At 44.0% G+C, this 20282-nt stretch overlaps 1 protein-coding gene across 5 annotated transcripts in view; it reads right to left on the reverse strand.

Annotated features, from left to right (window-relative positions):
- The window catches only part of CSMD3 (CUB and Sushi multiple domains 3), a 584373-nt gene extending 570237 nt beyond the window's left edge, over window positions 1–14136 (reverse strand). For 2 of the 5 annotated variants that reach the window (XM_083621789.1, XM_083621788.1), the window contains exon 1: window positions 13373–14132. In XM_083621789.1, the coding sequence (XP_083477915.1) occupies window positions 13373–13568 (196 nt within the window). In that variant the 5' untranslated portion in view covers window positions 13569–14132. Of the gene's footprint in view, window positions 1–13372 lie in introns of all 5 variants that reach the window. The other 3 variants (XM_083621791.1, XM_083621790.1, XM_083621792.1) reach the window with 2 other exon arrangements.
- Between the last annotated feature and the right edge of the window lie 6146 nt (window positions 14137–20282).

Consider the following 20282-nt stretch of genomic DNA (forward strand, 5'->3'; position numbering starts at 1 on the left):
AGCTGTCCCATAGCTAATACTATGAAATATGCAGATATGTTTCAGGACTATGCATTTCATTGTTGCTAACTGTCCACTTTGAACAAGACCTTTAGGCCATTGCACTGCTATGATACATCGATATATAATGTTCCCACCATAAATTTTGCCCATACTTAGGATTTATATGTTGCACTTCAGCATAAAAGATGAGATAGACAGAGAATCATTCAGCAGAATCACAATACAGGTAATTACGGTCTGTCAGCATTTCTATTATGAATTCCATTTAGCATTGGGGGCTTAGTATTTCCATCATTTCAGAAAATGTCAGACGGAAAGCTGGCACACAGATTACCAGCCTGGATGCAAATTTGTTTACACAAAATATTTAAATCTGTTCAGCTGCTTCTGATTTAGAGATGAGCCAGAAACCTTAAACTTTTGGATCTCCCCCCTCCCCCCGCCACTGCCGTTCCCCGCCATTGCCATGGGATTCTGCCAAATTCTCCATCAAGGTACAACTATCTGTAAGTGCTTAATAATAAAAACTGATCTCATTCCTTTTTATATTCCTCCTCTCACCACCATTACTGTCATAAATGCATCACGATGCAATTAGTCTGAATTTGTGTTAACAAAATAATGTGTAGCAATTACAGAGAGCTCATACTTTGTTGTTGAAATGGGGAGAAAAAGAATTTATGAATAGCAGGGATGGCCTAAGACATTTTGGCCCCATCTGCACTATACATTTAAAGCACCTTCATACCACTTCAAAGAGTCACTGGGAATTGTAGAATCCTGGGAACTGTAGAATCCATAGAATCCTGGGAATTGTAATTGGTTAAGGGTGCCGAGGGTTGTTAGGAGACCTCTGTTCCACTCAATGAGCTACAATTCTCAAAGTGGGTTAACAATCAATCCCTTTCTCCAGAGAACTCTGGGAATTGTAAGTCCGGGAGGGGAATAGGCACCTCCTAACAACTGTTAGCAACCTTAATCAGCAACAGTTCCCATGATTCTTTGGGGGATGTGGTGACTGTTAAAAGTGGTATGATGATGCTTGGAACCATATAGTGGAAATAGGGCTATTGGTGAACAGATGACAGTAGGGAATTACTTCAACACTGGTTGATGCAACAACTTCCTGAGGGCAGAAGACTAGCTTTGTGGCAGATTGATCTCAGTGCTCCTTACGACCCACAAACATCTGCTGCCTTCCTCCCTCTGTCTACTGGTAGGGCCAGCTCTGAGTTGGCTTAACCATTGCAGAATGCCTTTCAGCAATTGTAGAGCAAAAGAAACCTGACATTGCCATGTAACTCCCATGTTCATATTGAGACCAGGCAAGGACTGAGCACCATAACTGCCCTAACTGAAGGGTTGTGTTGGGAGATGAAAGCTGAATGGCAATGGATCTTCATCATACAGGTGATGGGAAGTCCATAACACTTTCTAATAAGCCCCTGTAGCAAAACATGTTCCAATGGAACTTCTGCTTGTAAAATGGAACTTCCCCTTCCTCGCCTCTCCCCATGTATCCACTGCACCCTTTCCAAAGTTTCTCCAGAGGGTTGTGGATACTCCCAGAACAGATGATGGTGCAGTGGGAAGAGAATTCCATTGCACAAGCAGAAGTCGTTGCACAAACAGGGCAACTTATTGGAAACAACCCCTGTTATATTATGAATGACTGCACTCCTTTTGGATTTAGCTTGTGGAGTCAAAGGGAGACATAAATGCTACAAAACACACACACAAACACACAAACATCAGTGTCCATTGTGCAGGCCATAGAGGAAAATGTTTCATCTTTGCTGTCACTCAGACCCTTTGCCCTGGCGAAGTTGTCTAGTTGCCAACCATGTTAATAAGTCATGTTAATAAGTCATGAGAGCTCAGCTCCACTACAGTCAATGGGAAAAGTTCAACTTACACCAGTCGCCATTCCTTTTCCACTGTGCTCTCTAAAAAGAAACAGGTGCATTGGGCAGGTGAGCCAATATCTTGCTCACTGATCTGATGGATCAGAACAAAGGCCCATCTAGTTCAACACCCTGTCCTCAAAGTAGCACCCCCACTTTCTCTAAGGCGATCAATAATGCTGATTCTCTTCAGCAATAATGCTGATTCTCTTCAGCAATATTTTATTTTCACAACAACCCTGTGAGGTAGGGTTGAACAGACTGGCTTAAAGCCTCCATGTGGGTTTTAAAGCAGCATGGGGATTTGATTCCCATGGGTCTCCACAGCCTTAGTTTAACACTCTAACCACAACATCACTATAATGCATAGCACCTGTAAACAGAGCACATGTGGGGAAATTAAAATCTATGCAATATACCGTATTTTTCTGTATATAACACGCCCCCGTGTATAAGACGGCCCCTATTTTGGGGGACCCCAAATTAAGGAAATGGGGGGAGGTTGCCCAAAGTTGATAAGCTTTTTTTGGGGGGGTTGCTGCCAATCGCTCACCTGCCTGACCACTGCCACCAATCACACACCTCGCCGAAGCCACCAATCATCAGCCACTAGCCATTGCCAATCGCCCGCCCAATTGCCGCAGCAGCAGCCAATCACCAGCAGACCTTGCCACAGTCACCAATCACCCGCCCAATCACTGCTGACAATCTCCTGCTCACAGCTGCCACCAATTGCCTGTCCTCCCCTGCACTATCTGTGTATTAGATGACCCCCAATTTTTTTACATTTTTTAATAATAATAAAAATGTCTTATACACGGAAAAATATGGTATTCGGGGCATTTGGGGGTAGTCTCTTCTGGCCCCCTGCAGTGTGTTGATGCAGTATCAGAGATTGTATCTCAGTGGCAGAGCAGATACATCCAGAAAGTTCCAGGTTCAACCCTGGCATCTCCAGGTAAGGGCTGGGGAAGTCTCGTGTCTGAAACTACATTGAGCCACTGCCAGTACTCTGTAGACAATACTGAATGGGATGCACTAAGGAATTGACTATGTAGAAGGCAGTTACCTTTGCTCTAGGAGATCATTAATAATGGGAAAGATTCCTTGCTAGCTTGCCTTCTCCTACTGATCTCCTGCCATTTCTCTAGCCACAGGGAAATAATGTTGGTTTTGAAGGGCACATACACAGCTCATATGAGTCAAGGGACCCCCAAGGCCCAGTGATGTTCCCAAGTACTGAAACTGAGCATTTGAACATTTTTAACTCTCAAGGCGCTCTCAAGGCACTCTCAAGGTGCTGGAGGAGACTCTTGAGAGTCCCATGGACTGCAAGAAGATCAAACCTATCCATTCTTAAGGAAATCAGCCCTGAGTGCTCACTGGAAGGACAGATCGTGAAGCTGAGGCCCCAGTACTTTGGCCACCTCATGAGAAGAGAAAACTCCCTGGAAAAGACCCTGATGTTGGGAAAGATGGAGGGCACAAGGAGAAGGGGACGACAGAGGACGAGATGGTTGGATAGTGTTCTCAAAGCTACCAGCATGAGTTTGACCAAACTGTGGGAGGCAGTGGAAGACAGGAGTGCCTGGCATGCTCTGGTCCATGGGGTCACAAAGGGTCGGACACGACTAAACGACTAAACAACAACAACAACTCTCAAGGCTGAATGGAGATTTGCATCTAAAACTTTCCCTATCCGAGGTAAATGCTTCACATGGACTCAAAGACTATTATGGGGTGGTTGTATTGCACAATGTGAATATTTTGTTCACCCTGGGCTTTGACAAGAATAGGCCCAAACAGGCTTCTGCCTTTCCTTTCCTCTCCATTCATTTTTTAAGGCTTTTTCCTTGATATTGTTACAAGATTCCCCTTTCCAGGCTCTTTGAGCTCATATGAAAAAGAAATGAATTCCATTAATGTAATTAAACTTGGAAACAGTTTCAATACAAGCCTTAAAGGAGCTTCACAGTACAGCAGCTTCATTACTTACTACAGGACATTTTATTGCAGAACCATTTTTAAAATCAAAAACATTTTTTTTAAAAAAAGAAAACAGGTGGAAGCCTGGCAGTAATACTGCTCATGTCCTGCCAAGAATTTTTAAAGAAGTGCAGGCTCTCTGTGGCCCTATAGACATTAAATGAAGTTTTCATTATTTTATTTCCATTGCATTAAATTTAATAAGCTTCTCTCCACATGCTTAGGTGCATGATATAGGAATGCATAATAGTTTCTAATTGCCAGCTATATGCTTTCTTTGCCAAGCTATGTACAATTCGTAGATCACCAAAGTCAACAGCAAAACTCCACTCAAGTTTAATGGCTCTTGACTGCACCTACCGCTGTTCTGTTACCTCCATCCTTTTTAAATGGGGCTTGTATGTGCCTCTTGGGACTGCCTGATGGTTGCAGAACAGCAGTGCTTACTTATGTGCTTCCCTGAAACCGGAATCACAAATGTTATACTCAGCAATGCAGAAGTCCTAGCATACTTTTTGAGGGAAGGCTACTTTGGTGAAATGGATGTCAAGCATTACTTGAGTTGGTTTTCATTTCAAAAGACTAGATAATTTTTTGAAGGCAAACACTAGCTTATGTCCAGGCTCAAGCAGTAACAAAAGATCTGCTGTCCATGGTGCTTAAACAATTCGCTCATTAAGATCTATAGGGTGGTGATATCTGTGTTCATTTAATTTGAAGTATTTGTTTTATGGACTGAGCAGTTAGAAGTAATTTTGGTCCCTATAAATTATTGAAAAATACATATCAATGCCATATCTTGCCACTGTGACATGTTCACCACATACGTGGCAATTTGATTTCTGAGTTGTGTGGCCTCCTATATTATTTCCCTGTTCACATCACCATGGGTTGAATTCAGTTCCATTACAACTGTAACAAGTCTCCAGCCTTGCTAGGAAACAGTATGGAAGTATCAGTCATTTTAGGCAACAGACTGAAGCAGTCATTCCCAGCTTATCTCAAAATAGCAACTAGCCATTGAAGGATAGGATGTATTCAGAAAATGAACAAATAAATCACTATTTTACTGTGTATCTCTCTGTGTGCCATTTAAAGGGAAATGTTTAAAATCAGCACCAGATGTAATGCACAAATACCATTAACTGATGAATCAGAAAATGGTCAAGGAACATGATGCTGCAATAATGTACAATGGGGATTCTTTTGGCAAGGAAAGTTCAGTCTTGTCTCATCTGATTACTAGAAGTTTTATTAGATGCTCCTTGTTCTCAATGGAGAAAAACTGAATGTCCCTGGCATTCAGGAAAATAAACTCCTAGTAGGGAGAATGACTCTAAAGGAGTCTCAGTGGCTCCAATCAAAAGGAACCCGAGAGACTAAAATAATTTGACGACTCAATTGTTTCTAAAAAGAGGACAACTTTTAAAAGGGACATGGATAGGACTCAAAAGACTTCTGATTTATTTTTTTATTAAAAATATCCCAACAATCACAAAAAAATCCCAAAAAGAGATTTTAAGCACCAACTGAGTTACAGTGACCATATAGGAAAATTGCCTCTATCCTACACACAAGCAATGACTCATAAATGTAACTGAAATCACTGGCAATTCCATGTGAAATATTTCATTCAGACCTGTTAGGATTATGCTATATTGTGATGACACCTTGTGACGACATCTCCCTCCTGGTTGAAAAGCAACTGAGGGAATTGTCATCCTCTGCCTAACCCTCACAGTCCTGATTCACCCATTCTCTTTCGCATACTGAATAGGATTAAATTATAAGATACTTCTTCATAGTTCAGTGGAATTATTCCTAACCAATCATATGCTCTAGTGGTTTTTCATAACATGTGCATAGGCACATAGTCATAGTCAATGCATCTACTCTATGTGCACAATGTGGTTTACATTTTTTTTATTGAAAATACTTATGCATGGCAAAAAGTATAGGATAATTGCAACAACACACACACAAATAAACAACAGCAAATGTAACATGTGTCGGCATTTCATGAGTATAAATGTCATAGAATCATAGAATCATAGAATCATAGAGTTGGAAGAGACCACAAGGGCCATCGAGTCCAACCCCCTGCCAAGCAGGAAACACCATCAGAGCACTCCTGACATATGGTTGTCAAGCCTCTGCTTAAAGACCTCCAAAGAAGGAGACTCCACCACACTCCTTGGCAGCAAATTCCACTGTCGAACAGCTCTTACTGTCAGGAAGTTCTTCCTAATGTTTAGGTGGAATCTTCTTTCTTGTAGTTTGGATCCATTGCTCCGTGTCCGCTTCTCTGGAGCAGCAGAAAACAACCTTTCTCCCTCCTCTATGTGACATCCTTTTATATATTTGAACATGGCTATCATATCACCCCTTAACCTCCTCTTCCTAGGCTAAACATGCCCAGCTCCCTTAGCCGTTCCTCATAAGGCATCGTTTCCAGGCCTTTGACTATTTTGGTTGCCCTCCTCTGGACACGTTCCAGTTTGTCAGTGTCCTTCTTGAACTGTGGTGCCCAGAACTGGACACAGTACTCCAGGTGAGGTCAAGTAACAATATCCAATTACTTCATATCCAAAGCTGATATCATTAGGACCTAGCAACCCCCTTATATTTTATACCACAACCCAAAATGTCAGACAATCCCCTCCACCAAAGCTCCCTTATGGAAGCTCTCAGGGTTGTGGAGTCAGGCAAGGCAGGTAGAAACAGCCAACCTCTGATAGCAAACACCAATGACCTGTTTATTGAGCTTTCATATTGAGTTGCTTGCACAAAGCTTGCATGGAGATTGGATTATATCCAGTCTTTATTGAGCATTCATTCTGATTTATTTATTGGGCAGTTATACGACAATGAGTGTTTGTCCTGATTTGCTTGTGGGGTTTTCCCATTAGTCATTCATTCATTCCACACTTTACAATGCATTTCCCGGTCATTTTCCAAATGCAAGAAGACTGTGCTTTTCTTTTCTTTTCTTTCTTTTTAATAAAAAGTAGATTTATTGCACTACAGTGGTACCTCGGGTTAAGAACTTAATTCGTTCTGGAGGTCTGTTCTTAACCTAAAACTGTTCTTAACCTGAAGCACCACTTTAGCTAGTGGGGCCTCCTGCTGCTGCTGCACCGCTGCTGCACGATTTCTGTTCTCATCCTGAAGCAAAGTTCTTAACCCAAGGTAATATTTCTGGGTTAGCGGAGTCTGTAACCTGAAGCGTATATAACCTGAAGAGTATGTAACCCGAGGTACCACTGTACAGTAACAAAGTGCTTCAATCCACTTTAAATGTGAATACCCAAAAGTTCTACTATGCAACTGAATCACTCTTACAGAATCCTGGAAGCAGTTCCCATATGAAGGCTCTCAGTGCTGGAACTTCTGTAAGGCAGGTGAAAATAACCATACACTGATAGCAAAGACAGAGTCTCCCACATCATGAATAGGAATTCAGTAATACTGAGCTCCCAGACATTATTTGGGGAGCATCCATGCCCCTCTTGGAGTATAGACAGACAGGAAAGGTTGCCTAGCTAAATCACTGCCTGCATAAGCCTTCTCCTGAAAAAGATTTTATTGTATTTGTTGAAGGACAAGAATATCTATTTTGCAAGCTCGTTTGCCCCTTCTCTATACTGTGATTCACTTGCAATGTTCTCCCCCCTTTTCTTACCATTTCTGACATATCTAATATTCTTTTTAATCCTCTTGCACCCACACTGATTGACATTTTTGGGTAACAGCCCTTCTCACTGTCATGCCATTGAAGCAGGGCTGAAGCGATGCAGTCTTGAAGGCAACGAAGAGAGATATAAAATATGCATACAGAACTGTCTATATCATTGTGTAGTTATGTCTGCCTTTCCATAGACACACAGAAAAATTCTTCTAGTGTCCTCCTGTGGAGTGTGTTAATGCTTTAGAGCTTAGGCCAACCAATAAAGCCCAACCGCAAACACAGACTTCATCACCACTGTTAAATGTTATTGATTCCTACTTGTTAAAATCATGGTCTAAAAACCATTCAATGGCACTCCAAGCCATTATCATGAAGTTGATGGATTTGATGGCACCCCCAAATGCCACATCATTTGAAGGAAATACAATTAACAAGGATTTGGGATCTTCAGCCGCCAAACATCACCATTATTACCAATTGGGAAAACTAAAGGCTTGGAGTGATAATTGTGGAGACATGAGAGTCCAGCTGAAATAAAGATTCATAAATAGCAAATCCCACACACTACTATTCTCAAAACTGAACTGGGACAGATCTTTACTACAAAGCGAATTGGTTTTGCATCACTTTAACTGTCAGGGTATTTCCAAAGGAATCTTGGAAATTTCTTTTAGAATCATAGAATTGTAGAGTTGGAAGGGAACATGAGGTTCATCTTGTCCAACCCCCTGCAAAGATGGAATCTTTTGCCCAACATGAGGCTCAAATCCATGACCCTGAGATTAAGAGCTGCATGTCCCACTGACGGAGCTATCTCAGCTGCTTAGAGATCCTTAGCTTTGGTCACACAGAACTGCAGCTGCTAAGAGTCCCTGAAAAAGGATACAGAACTATTAAACCAGATTTAGCCTACAGTGCAGAGATCTGCCACTTTCTTCAGCTCAGCTTGTAGGATGCAGCGACCATGTTAAAAGACATTTCTTTCAGTTCAGTCAGAAAGAAGATGTTTTTAGTTTGACGAATATACATATGGGCAAGGTGGTGGACACCCAAACATTACTCGACTGGAACGTCTGTCATATGTGACCACTGGCCATTCTAACATAAGGACATAAGATGAGCCTGCTAGATCAGGCCAATGGTCCATCTAGTCCAGCCTCCTGCTATCACAGTAGCCAACCAGATGACTGCAGGAATCCCACTAGGAGGACCCAAGCACAAGAGCACTCCCCTCTCCTGTAGTTTTAAGCAACTGGAATTCAGAAAGACACTGCCTTCAACCATGGAGGCAGAGCATAGCCATTATGGTTGGTAGGCATTATAGCCTTATCCTCTATGAATTTGTCTAATCCTCTTTTAAAGTTATGCTAGCTGGAGCTGATGGAAACAAGTCTAACAGATTTTGGAAGGCTGCAAATTTCCCATCTGTAATATGAGATCACTTTTGCAGACTGAATCCAAGATGCAACCCTATACTCAGCCAGAATACTGGTCCATCTAACTCTGAACTTTCTGGAGACCAGTAGCTCATGAACTTCTCAAGTGGACCTCCCCCTAGTATCTGATATTCTGTTAGCTGGAGATGCTAAAGATTGAACTAGATTTTTCTGCATGTAAATCATGTGTTCTAAAATGGAACTATGGTTCCAATGGGACCATTGAGGGCTCATTGGGACCACAGATGTGACCAACAAGGTAGAAGGGAAGCAGAAGGTTATGGGGGGAAACCACATGATGAAGCACAGGGCTTTGGAGTCCTCTTTGCTTCACCTCCTTCAGTTTTAAATGTCCAGTCTCCCTTTCCATTGTCCTATATTATCAGGGAACACAAAAGGTAGGTGAAGACCCTCTTTACATAATAAGTACATAAATCAAACTGATGAAAGGTCATCTTTTTCTAACTGCAGGGACTGTACGTCAAAGGCTAGACAAAGAACTCAATCACAGCTGCAAGGGGTTGGGATGGCATGCCTAAAGAACCATGTTTAATAGTCATATCCATGCACGGTCCAGCAAAACAGTAAAAGGTGCTTGTGGGGGCAACCTTTAGGGTACCATCTGCTTCCTGCTGAAGCCAACAACAGTATGCACAGTGAATTTTAAGCCAGTGTCTGGATGGGACTCAGAAAGCACATGGTGGGGTGGGATCGAAGAGTCACATGTCACAGCTACACCAGAGTTAGACCCATTTACTTAATTTAACAAAGCCTTTCTACAGCCACACAGCTTTGCCCTACCTTTCATTCATTAAAGCCTTGCACCATTATCTGACTGCCTCTTGACCATTATTCTTTTGTGAAGAATTGAACTCTGCTTCAAATATTAATGGTATAATGAATTGAAATCATACTGCAATCTTATGCTTCCTTACTAGTAGTCAACCCCACTGAAATGAAACTAGAGCTGGACCTCAGGGCTGAAGCCCAAAGCTCTACAGCTGAGGTAGCTCCACACAGAAAGCAGTGGGTGATGGGGGAAAAGGCAAACAGGCCCAGCATCAGTGCCTGGGCTGGCATGGACATTCCAGGGCCCAACAAGATTCATTCTGGTCACCACCACATCCCTTCCTTCTTATTTCAAAACACATTTTAAAGTCAGGAGATGGCTGGCTGTGCACATATGTGGCTACAGAGACTCACTGTATCATTCTGACTTTAAAATATACTTGATTCTTTTCTGTCACACAAAAAAATGTGCTTATAACAAGGTAAATGCATTTCTGTTTAGCATCCAGGGCTACATTTCATTCTTGTGTGTATATATATATATATATATATATATATATATATATCAGGTTTGGCTAACCGCTTCAAGTTTCTTTGTTGCTCAGGTATACGGAAGCATGCAATGGTAGGGTGGAAAAATAAAATAAATTTTGTGTGCTTCACAAACTGATGTAATACACAAGGACATCTGAAGCCTCGCTCCAGCATGCTGCCTGTCCGGGTCTAAAATCACCTAGCTGCATCACTGTTCACACTGCTCCTGCTGCTACTACTGCTAGTAGTGTGAGTAGTAGCAGATATATGTGCCTCCCTGTAGCCTAAACCTATTGCTGCTTGTTCTTTTCACTGGATGTGCTAACCAATTGCTCCCCTTGTTTCTTTGCCCTCTGCTTAATTACACCAAAACATTCCCACCATCACCACCTGTCAATTAAAAGTAGCAATTCCTTCAAACTTTTGTTCTGTACTTCATTTTCAAGTCTATTTTCAAAAACCTTCTCACCCCATCTCCTTTGAGGTGGTGTAATCCCACAAAGAACTCTACCTAGGCTGCACATGGACTCATAAATACGCACTCATGCACCTCACACAATTTCTCATTACTTAGTGATGGAGAACTTCCCATGTAGGAAGTGAAATGAGTCCATTGAAAAGCGTGATGTTTGACACCATGTGACGTGTTCGTTCCTAACTGTCTGTGGTACGGGATTTGTGATGTCTTATTCACACATTGCCAGTCATCCCTTGAGGCGGCAGTCATCAAGTGATGACTGTGCATATGCAAACCTGCCCTGTGTTTGCCACTGAACAGGTGCAGCGTCCAGTGGTATTTCCCCTCCCCACCTTCTCCCAAAGGTGTCACATTGGTTCAACAAGTGCCTGAAAATTGCTCACCAACCATCGCTCCCTGGCATTGGTGTGTGTATATATCTTAGCAGTACAGACCAGAAAAACCACCTGTGCTATTAATTTCTGTAGGATGCTGCCTCCATGCGACCCATAGTTACAAGGCAGGTCTTCCTCTGTGTCATCCATTTAAGCAGAATATCCATCCTCTGAAGTGTGTGTGTTTCCTCCCAGCCCCCAGAGATCAGACACAGGTTGTGTATCTCTGTTGTGTATTATTCAAGCAAGCAAGTCACGCACAGGGAAATGGGAGGGCAAAAGAGATAGGAGAATGTTTATTAATTAGAGGTCCCCCCCCCTAATCAGGGCAACACACCTACATTCACACATACACACATCATCCCACCCACCCCTTCTAAATAAATGGTCCTTCGATCTCCCTACTGAACCATTTCTCCGAAGAAGAAGAAATTGGGCAAAGGATGGTGGAGGAGCAGATTGCGTCAATGGCCACAAACCCGGACAAGCTTTCTGTAATTAGAAGGTGCATTAAAATTCCAGGCATGTTCCCTCCCCAGCCTGGGCTGGAGCGGGGAGGGAGGGGGATGAGGTAAATCCCTTACCCCCCAGCATCAGCAGCCCTAGGCAACCCTGAATGATCCTGGTCCTTCCTCCCCTTCACCCCTCCCTCCATGCAAATGGGGACTGAACCAGCTGCGAATCAAGACAATCAAGTGTTTCATAAAAAAGACCCAGCTCAATTTCGGGGGTGGGGAGAGGAGAGGAGAGGAGAGGAGAGGAGAAGAGGGGGGAAAGCAAGCTCCTTTTCAACCGAAAAGAACAAGCCAAACTGTCCAGTGGGAATGGAAGACTCCAAACTGAAGATTCCTCAAACTCCCAAGGAGCCTCATCTCTCTCTATCTCTCTCTCTCTCTCTCTCTCTCTCTCTCTCTCTCTCTGAGTGGGGGAGATGCATGCATTCCTTGCAAGAAGGATTCCCAAAGAAGAGATACACTATCTGCCTCTAGCCATACAATGCTTGTATCAGGATCCCCCAATTTGAAAGCATGCCTCTCTCCAAAGTACCGATTCATCCATCCTAGTCTAATTTATGGGATGCCATTCTCCCTTCTCACGCCTAGCCCTTCTGCTACATCTCCCAAAAGCTTACCCCAAGAACCTTCTGCACCCCACCTCCATTCATTAAATCAAAACGAGGAGGGGGAAAGGCTAAATCTTTGCACTCCATGACAGATCTTGCCCACAAAGATGCTTTATGGTTTTGTTTTGTTTTTTTAAAATAATAATAATGAAGCTGAGTCCTTCAAAACGCCAAGCTATAGTCATGGTTGGCTAAAGTCCTTCTGTCTTCCTTTTCTATCTATCTCTCAACTTTCCTTATGAAATGGGTCTTTATCGGCATTAAGGAAAAGAATATCATTCAAGGCAAATGGGTCTGTGTGCTTCTCAGCCAAAATCTGTTTGTTTGTCTAGAAGGAAACCACATTTTTAAAAAAGAAGAAGGGGGAAAAGCAAGAACATCAAGTAATCTCCTTCACTCTGTATATTTGTCGCTCCCCCCCCCCTTTCCTAAAAAATAGTCTCAAGGCAAAGGGGAAAAAAGAGGGGGAGAGGAATCTTCCAGCGGTAATTCTGTCGGAATATCCACTCGTTTAAGAGGCTGTAGGACCCAACTCACGTCTCTGATTGAGCATACTGCAAGAATATTTATTGGGCACCAGTTTCAGTCACTGCATTGAACGCCAGCCTTGGCAAGCAAATTGCATTTCCTATCGCAGATGAGGGAGCCTGGTATATATATATATATATTTTAAAAAACCCCAACCCCCCTCCTCCCTCCCCTCCTCCCTCACCTCGCTTTCTCCAGAGATCATTTATTTTGCAAAGCAGCAACATCAACCCCCAGCAAGAAAGCCACATTCATAAGACTAACCATCAGTGTAATCATGGGGAAACCTTGAGAAAGGACAAAGCTATAACCACACACACACACAACACACACACACACACACCCCTCCTTCTTGGCAAAAACACAGTTCTCTCTCCTCAAACCCCCCACCGACGATTATTTATATATTTCAATACCCCCTCTCTTCCCTTCACTGGGCGATCGATGGTGGCGATGGGCAAAAAGGGGGCTCCCTTTTCTCTCTCTCTCTCTTTTTTTTTTTTTTTTTTTTTTGCCCCGCGCCCCTTACCTTTCACACAGGAGAGCATCCAGAAAAAGACGAGGTTCCCCAAGGTAAATCCACTTTTAATCCCCATGATCTTGCCCCAGATGCACAAGTCCGGGCGGCTGCATCTCCTACATCCCCTGCGCCCCAGATCTGCGGCGGCGGCGGCTTGGCTCGGCCAGGTGGCCCCTTTGCAGCAGCAGCAGCAGACCCTTTGCATGTTCTTCTTCGGCGAGGAGCGGAGCGAGCTTCCTCCCCGGATCCGGAGCTGCCTGCCCGCTCGCCTTCGTCGCGCCCCCCTCCCTCCTTCTCTCCTTCCTCTTCTTCCTCCTCCTCCCCTGCCTCGGTCCAAGGCGCAGTGGCGGAGTTTGCGCGGAGCTGTGTGAGTGTGTGTGTGTGTTGATGGTGCGCGGTCACAGCTCCGAGTGAACAGTGTTTCTGGGATACCACAGCAACCTTGACGAGGAGGACTCAACCATCTCTCCGACGGGGGCAGCGAGGCTCTCGGCGCAGGCGAGCTCGAGGGAAGGGGGCCTCCGCTCCTCGCCTGCCGCCAGCTCAGCTATGCTAGGCAGCCCGGGGCTGCCTGGAGCGCCTGGCCAACACTAGCCGCCCCCTTCTGCTGATAAAAAATAAAATAGCAATACGATATATATTATAAAAATCTCAGGAGCTGCGGCGCTCTTCGAAATCGACCAGGCGCGCCTCGAAATTGACCAGACGCGCGGGCTTTAGCCTCCAAACTCTCCACAGCCGCTCGGTGGCTATTGAGGCTCCGTTTCGTCTTTCCTCTCCTCCTCTCTCTCTCCCCGCTCTTTCAGATGATTTTTTTTTTTTTAAAGGGAGAATGCTTGTTGATGTTTTTTGTTGTTTTGGCTTAGGGAAAAAAGCTGGTCGTCAGAAAGAATCATCTGGTTGTTGCTTTTCTATATATATATATATAAACCAAACCAAACCACAATAGTCCCGAGGAAACAAACAAGCAGGAGCTTAATTCAGCTGCTTCTCCATCTCTCTTTCTCTTTCTCTCTTTTTCGACAGCGAAGAGCAAGCAGGCGCCGGGGCTTTGCAGAAGGATGCCAGCCTCGCAAAGCGTTCGAGCCTGGTGGAAGCGCACGACGCGTAACTGCGCGAACGGCACGCGCGCATTCACACGCGCGCGCGCACGTGCACACGAGCAGAAGAGCGAGCTCCTGTAGACACCTTTCCTTTCGCCCCACCCCCATTCACAAGCCCATATGTTGGTCGCTCTTGGAGTTTGCAGGTTCCTCCGGGAGACGTCGGGCATGGGGTTTTAAGAAACTGAGCGCAAAGAAGCCTCGCGGCGCGCAAACGGGCGCGCGGGACGAAGCGGCTCAGCGTGAATTACGCAGCGCGCAAACACACAAATAAAGCCTCGTGCCTCTTGACTGCCCTATTCCCCACAAGGCTGCTTTTGCTTTCGGCTCCCTTATCTCCCCAGACACCCGCATTTGCCCCTTTATTTCCACGACCCCTTTCTCCACCTTCCAGAAGACTAGGTCCCAAGATCCGAGGAGCGGTAGTCTTAATTTTGCAAGTGGCCAACAAAATATGTAAATAGAGGGAAAGGAGAGAGAAGAGAGAGAAGAGAGAGATTGTGGAAAGGATGGCGGGGCAGGCGCGCGGTTGACCGGGAAGGGGGGGGGGGGACTCGCAAAATGCAAAGCATCAGTCTAGTTCGGATCGCAAGGGTTAAGGATAGGGAGAGAAAGAGCACTTCTGCCATCTACCGGCTGACGAAGAACCACCGGCTTCTTTCTAGCATTTGTATGGCCGGGGATGCCGCTCTGGGCGGGGGCGGGTGGCGGGGGGGACGTGTGTTCACGCTACAGAGAAAGCAACATTTTATTTTATTGTTTATTTTTTGCTGCGGTTATTTAACAATCATCAAGGTCTCTTTTTCATGCAAGCTGTCTCTCAGAGAGCACAATGAGTGAAAAGTGATTGCGGGAAGCCGATGTGTCCCGTGGTGGAAAATAAAAATAAAAATACACGTTCATGGCTCATGCGTCCTCCTTGACTTGCGCGACGAGCAATGAAATGGATCGTGAGCAAGATAAAAGGAGACTGTGTGTACCTGAAAGAGAGCACAATGCTGTCTTCAGGGTTTGCTGACTGTTGTGCTTATTCGGCAGTCACTGTTGTGCTTGGGCACAGAATGTAGGTCTACTTTGGTGTGAGAGATTTTGTATAGCGTGTGAGAGGGAAACGTTCAGTGACAGGCTGACAGCTGGTGCCCACTGGACCTGTTGGGGCTGCTGGGAGATCTGGGGTGCCAACTTGAATAAAAGGGGGAAGCCCCGCCCACATAACCAATCACATGACACGACACACACACCATTTGAATGGCAATGCCCGTCAACTTTGGGGGCCCCAGCCCTCTCAAACAAATATTTCCATGGGGGAGGCCGAAGGTAATGTAAGGTAAAGGTAAAAGACCCCTGGACGGTTAAGTCCAGTCAAAGGTGACTATGGAGTTGGGGCACTCATCTTGCTTTCAGGACGAGGGAGCCAGTGCTGGTTCACAGACCGCTTTCTGGGTCATGTGGGCAGCATGACTAAATTGCTTCCGTGGCAATGGAACACTGTGACAGAAACCAGAGAGCATGGAAATGCCATTTGCCTTCCTGCCACACGTGCCTATTTATCTACTTGCACTGGCGTGCTTTCAAGCTGCTAGGTTGGCAGGAGCTGGGACTGAGCAACAAGATTTCACCCAGTCACAGGGATTTGAACCACCAACCTTCTGATTGGCAAGCCCAAGAGGGGGAGGTCATTGGGGGCCTGGCCAAGTTTTGGTTTTATCTTCATCTTCCTCCCTTGCAAAGAAACAGTACTGTGTGCAGTTTTACAACTAGTTAACAGCATCTATTGAGAGAACCAGTGCGGTGCACTAGTTAGGGCTTGGGAGACCGGGATTCAAATCCCCATACAGCCATGAAGCTCACTGGGTGAGGTGGGGCCAGTCACTGCCTCTCAGCCTCACCTACCTCACATGGTTGTTGTGGGTCTTAAATAAAGAGGGAGAGAACCATGTACACCACCTAGAGCTCCTTGAATGAAAGGTGGAATAGAAGTGCCATTGTTGTTGGCAACCAGCTGCTTGAGAAACAATGGAGTGCACCTCCAGGGGTGAAGTCAAACTACTGCATTAGCAGCATCAAAGTGACCTTATCTGGGTGCAGGACTATACAACATCGTTTTTGTTTGGTCCATGTCCTTCTAAACTCTTGATTCATCCTCTGCATCTGGGTTGATGAGATGATTCTGGCCTTTTATTATATGTTATCAGGGCTTATAGAAGATTTTACACACACACACAGTATATACATTATACATGGACAACTTTTGTAGCAGTAGCATTTTGGAGCTGACTGATTTATGTAGTTTATTTGGTGTCAGAAAGCTGCTGTATTTATTTAGTTGGTCAAAACTTGTATTTCTATTCTTTTTATTGTGTGGCCTTATGAAAGAAGGGTGCACACAAAGTTGTCAAAAGTTTGTCATTTGATTGCAAGACATTAATAAAATAAACTAAATATTTTTTTCTTTCATTCTATTTGTCTGTCTGTGTAGCCTTGAGTATATGCATCACGTGACATTTGAACATTTCGCATATTCTTGCTTTTCTCCAGCAATCTTTGCTTATGAGATTTTGGGTGCAAATTCTGGCACGAAGCATCTTTCTACAACACTTGGCAGATGCATTTGTTGTCATTTTGCTTTTGGCATGACCAAAACGCCTATTGATCCCCTGGGTACAGGTCAAGGATACAAATGACTTGGCAAGGGCCATTAAGTCAATCACCATGATTAAATACTCTCCAGAGTTTTAAATAAAGGTTGAGATGGCAAATGGACAGCTACTTAAAAACCCAACTTGTCAGGGTCTTGATTACTATGGATAGCAATAGAAAATGAAGAGGTGTGATGATGAGCTGTCTTGATGACTGTGCTGTTTTAAGCCCTAGACTTAACACGTCTCCCCATCAGGCCAGGAGTGGGTTGGGCCAGCTCATCTGCTCATGAGGTGACTCATGAGGCATGCATTCTCATCTCTTTTCTGGTAGAGATCAAGAAGGACTGGGAATGGTGTTTCAAGGCAAAAAGGTCCAACATGATAAGTTATGATTCTGATCATTTAAGCATCTGCATCTATGTGCAGGAACCAAGCTCGATGTCAGAATACAGGCAAGTGATAGTGCTATCTCTCAAAACCAGCAGGAAGCTCTGACTGAGGGCCAAATGTGTGTGTTCATTGTACAGAATATGTCATAGTGTGTACATGATGCAATTTCGATTCACCAACCTCCGCTGAACCCAGGAGATACTATGTTATCTGCGAGGATTATACTGCAGCTATTCTGGAGCCAGATGTTGCTAAGACTTTTCTTCAAAGTCTTATTTGTATGACATTTTATTTATTTTATTTTTTTAAAATGATATTTATTGGAAAAAAGTTTTTTTAAAAAAAAAGATAAAAAAAATTACACACACACAAAGAAAAAACAAGACAGAAAAATAAAAATAAAAAATAAAACCATCATTCTCAGATTCCCCACTTTCAATACCTTCTTTCTTTGACCTCCTCCTCCTCCCTTTTCTTGTATCCTGATTAATAATAATCGCAGCAAATCCTTTCCTTAATTCATAATATTCTGTCATTACATTACCTTAATCTATTTTCATCTTATCATATAGAAACCTTAAAGTTTAAAGCTTAAATCTTATTTTTACCAACTTCTCCTAACCATAACATTCTTACCTAATTCTTTAGACATTTTTACAAGAGCCAAGTAATTTCATTTCAACATTTTTCTAACATTCATTAATTTTATAGAACAATCTTAATTATATATATAAAAAAGAGAAAAACAATCCAATCTTCATCCAGCGTCCCTTCCTCCTGGTCCCGGGCTTTGTCAGTCCTTTTTAACCTATTAATCTAGCACATTAACCTGGTAACCTTATATCCGAGGCCCTCAAGTCTCTTCCATGTCCCTTCCGCAGCTCTTTTTCACATTTTCCTTTCATTCTCGGGAACTCCAGCTTGGTAATGTTTTGGACCCTTTTCAACAAATCAGCCCCTTTTCCATAGACCAGACTGGACTCCATATGGTATTTAAAAACATGTTCCAGATTCCCTCCAAAATTGAGAGCCCCCACAGCTCCAGACATCAGACGGCCCATTGCCAGACTCGAAAAGTCCAAATCTCCCTGTAAAGGGGGGTCTATCCAGCCCCCCATTTCCAAACCTAACCAAACTTTATCTTTCCAAGTCTGGTTTTTTCCAAGTTCATTTGTCAACTCCAAAAATTTATCTTCCTGCTGGGCCGCTGCTCCCTCCATCTCTGGCACCCAAGATTCAGCAACATCCTCTTCTTTCAGTTGTTCTCTCATGGCACACTCCTGTTTTAGTTCCTGGGTGGGCTCTATATAATTTCCCACTACCTGTTCAAGGGTTCTGGCCGCATTAGTCATTAAATCCGTCTTCTGGCTTAACTGATCCAATAGGGCATTTATTTTACAGAAAGCACCCAACAGTGCTTCTGAAGACATTGTCCTGCAAGGTCACAAATCCTTTCCCAGGGTTGTAATCTGAGACAGCTGCAAGCTCCCAGGAATTAGTTACAATTTCACAATCCCCCTCTAGGGGGAAAGCTTCTAGTTGTTCTTTCTTTTGATAACAATAGCAACAAAGTTTCTTTTTTATGATATTTTGTCCATATTTGTTCTTTTAAAATGCGAAAGGAAACAATGGAATCACCATGTTTCTCTTCTCTTAACTATCTGTCAGAGACATTTGTTTCTGGTCAATGAGCTTCAAACATCAATTCTGACACCCCGCTCCAGGATCAGGACGGTGGAAAATTACTTTGCTTTAAACTCACTTCTGCAGGTTTAAACAGCCCAAAAAAGATCCCCCTTCTTCTCCTGCTGCCGAAGGGGGGTTCAGCGATTTTAAATGATGAAAGCCAATCCTTTAAAAGTGATTTTCAAAGCTCTAGTTTACATTGTCTTTGCTTTGTTCTGGCTACAAGGAAACGGAAGGCTGACTTCCTGTTTAGACCTTCCCGTTTCAGTACCAAATTAGGGTAAATTTTAAGTCCAAATTCCTTTCTATTTCGCCAGTTCTTAATTCAAGTCCAATTATTCAGTGTTTCAGTACTCACGGGTGGTTATTTTAGATGCCAAATTGTCCCAGGAAAAAGGCAGCGCTCTCCGGTAACGGCTATACGGCTTCACTCCGCAGAAAAAGCAATTGACTCACAGCACCGCGCCACTTCCCCCTCGTCGCTTCGGAGCCCGTTAGTGGGTTCCTTTGCGGGTTGGGAGGGCGCTAAGGGTGCCCGCCGAGTCCCACGGTCACAGGCTTCATCCGCCTGTGATTTCCAGAAGGGTCCCCGCTTCGCCGTAGCAGAAAAGACCCGTTTCATGCGGAGCTGGTCCCTCCAATGCAGAGGGAGTCTGCCATTACCGATGGCGCCACCCCGGAAGTTTATTTGTATGACATTTTAGAAGCAATTGTGACAGAAGTTCTCAGGTCCTAAACATTATATTCGAAGATGGAATGGCCTCAGAAGCTAGACAATATTTTGAGATATAGCATTGTGTTAGTCCGCAAAAACTTGGGTGTTGTTCTCTGTGCCTATTCCAGCTTCCTTTCCATTTGTTTGCCACCTCCCCCATTCTAGCTGGTCCTCAGATTGTCTTGGAAAGTTGCTTCAGTTGTCAAAGAGCTTGCCTTTGTGATTCAAGGACCCGCCACCCACTTGAGGATAAGAAAGACACATGGACTAAAAAATGGGCTAAAAAAGGCCACAACTTTATTGATTACAGCATGTATTGGCTTAGGCATTGGATAAACCACAGCAAGTGACTCCACACCCTCAGGGAGGGGTGAGTCTATCAA

The sequence above is a fragment of the Podarcis filfolensis genome (genome assembly GCF_964270895.1).
Source record: "Podarcis filfolensis genome assembly, chromosome: 7".
NCBI classification, from domain to species: Eukaryota; Metazoa; Chordata; class Lepidosauria; order Squamata; family Lacertidae; genus Podarcis; species Podarcis filfolensis.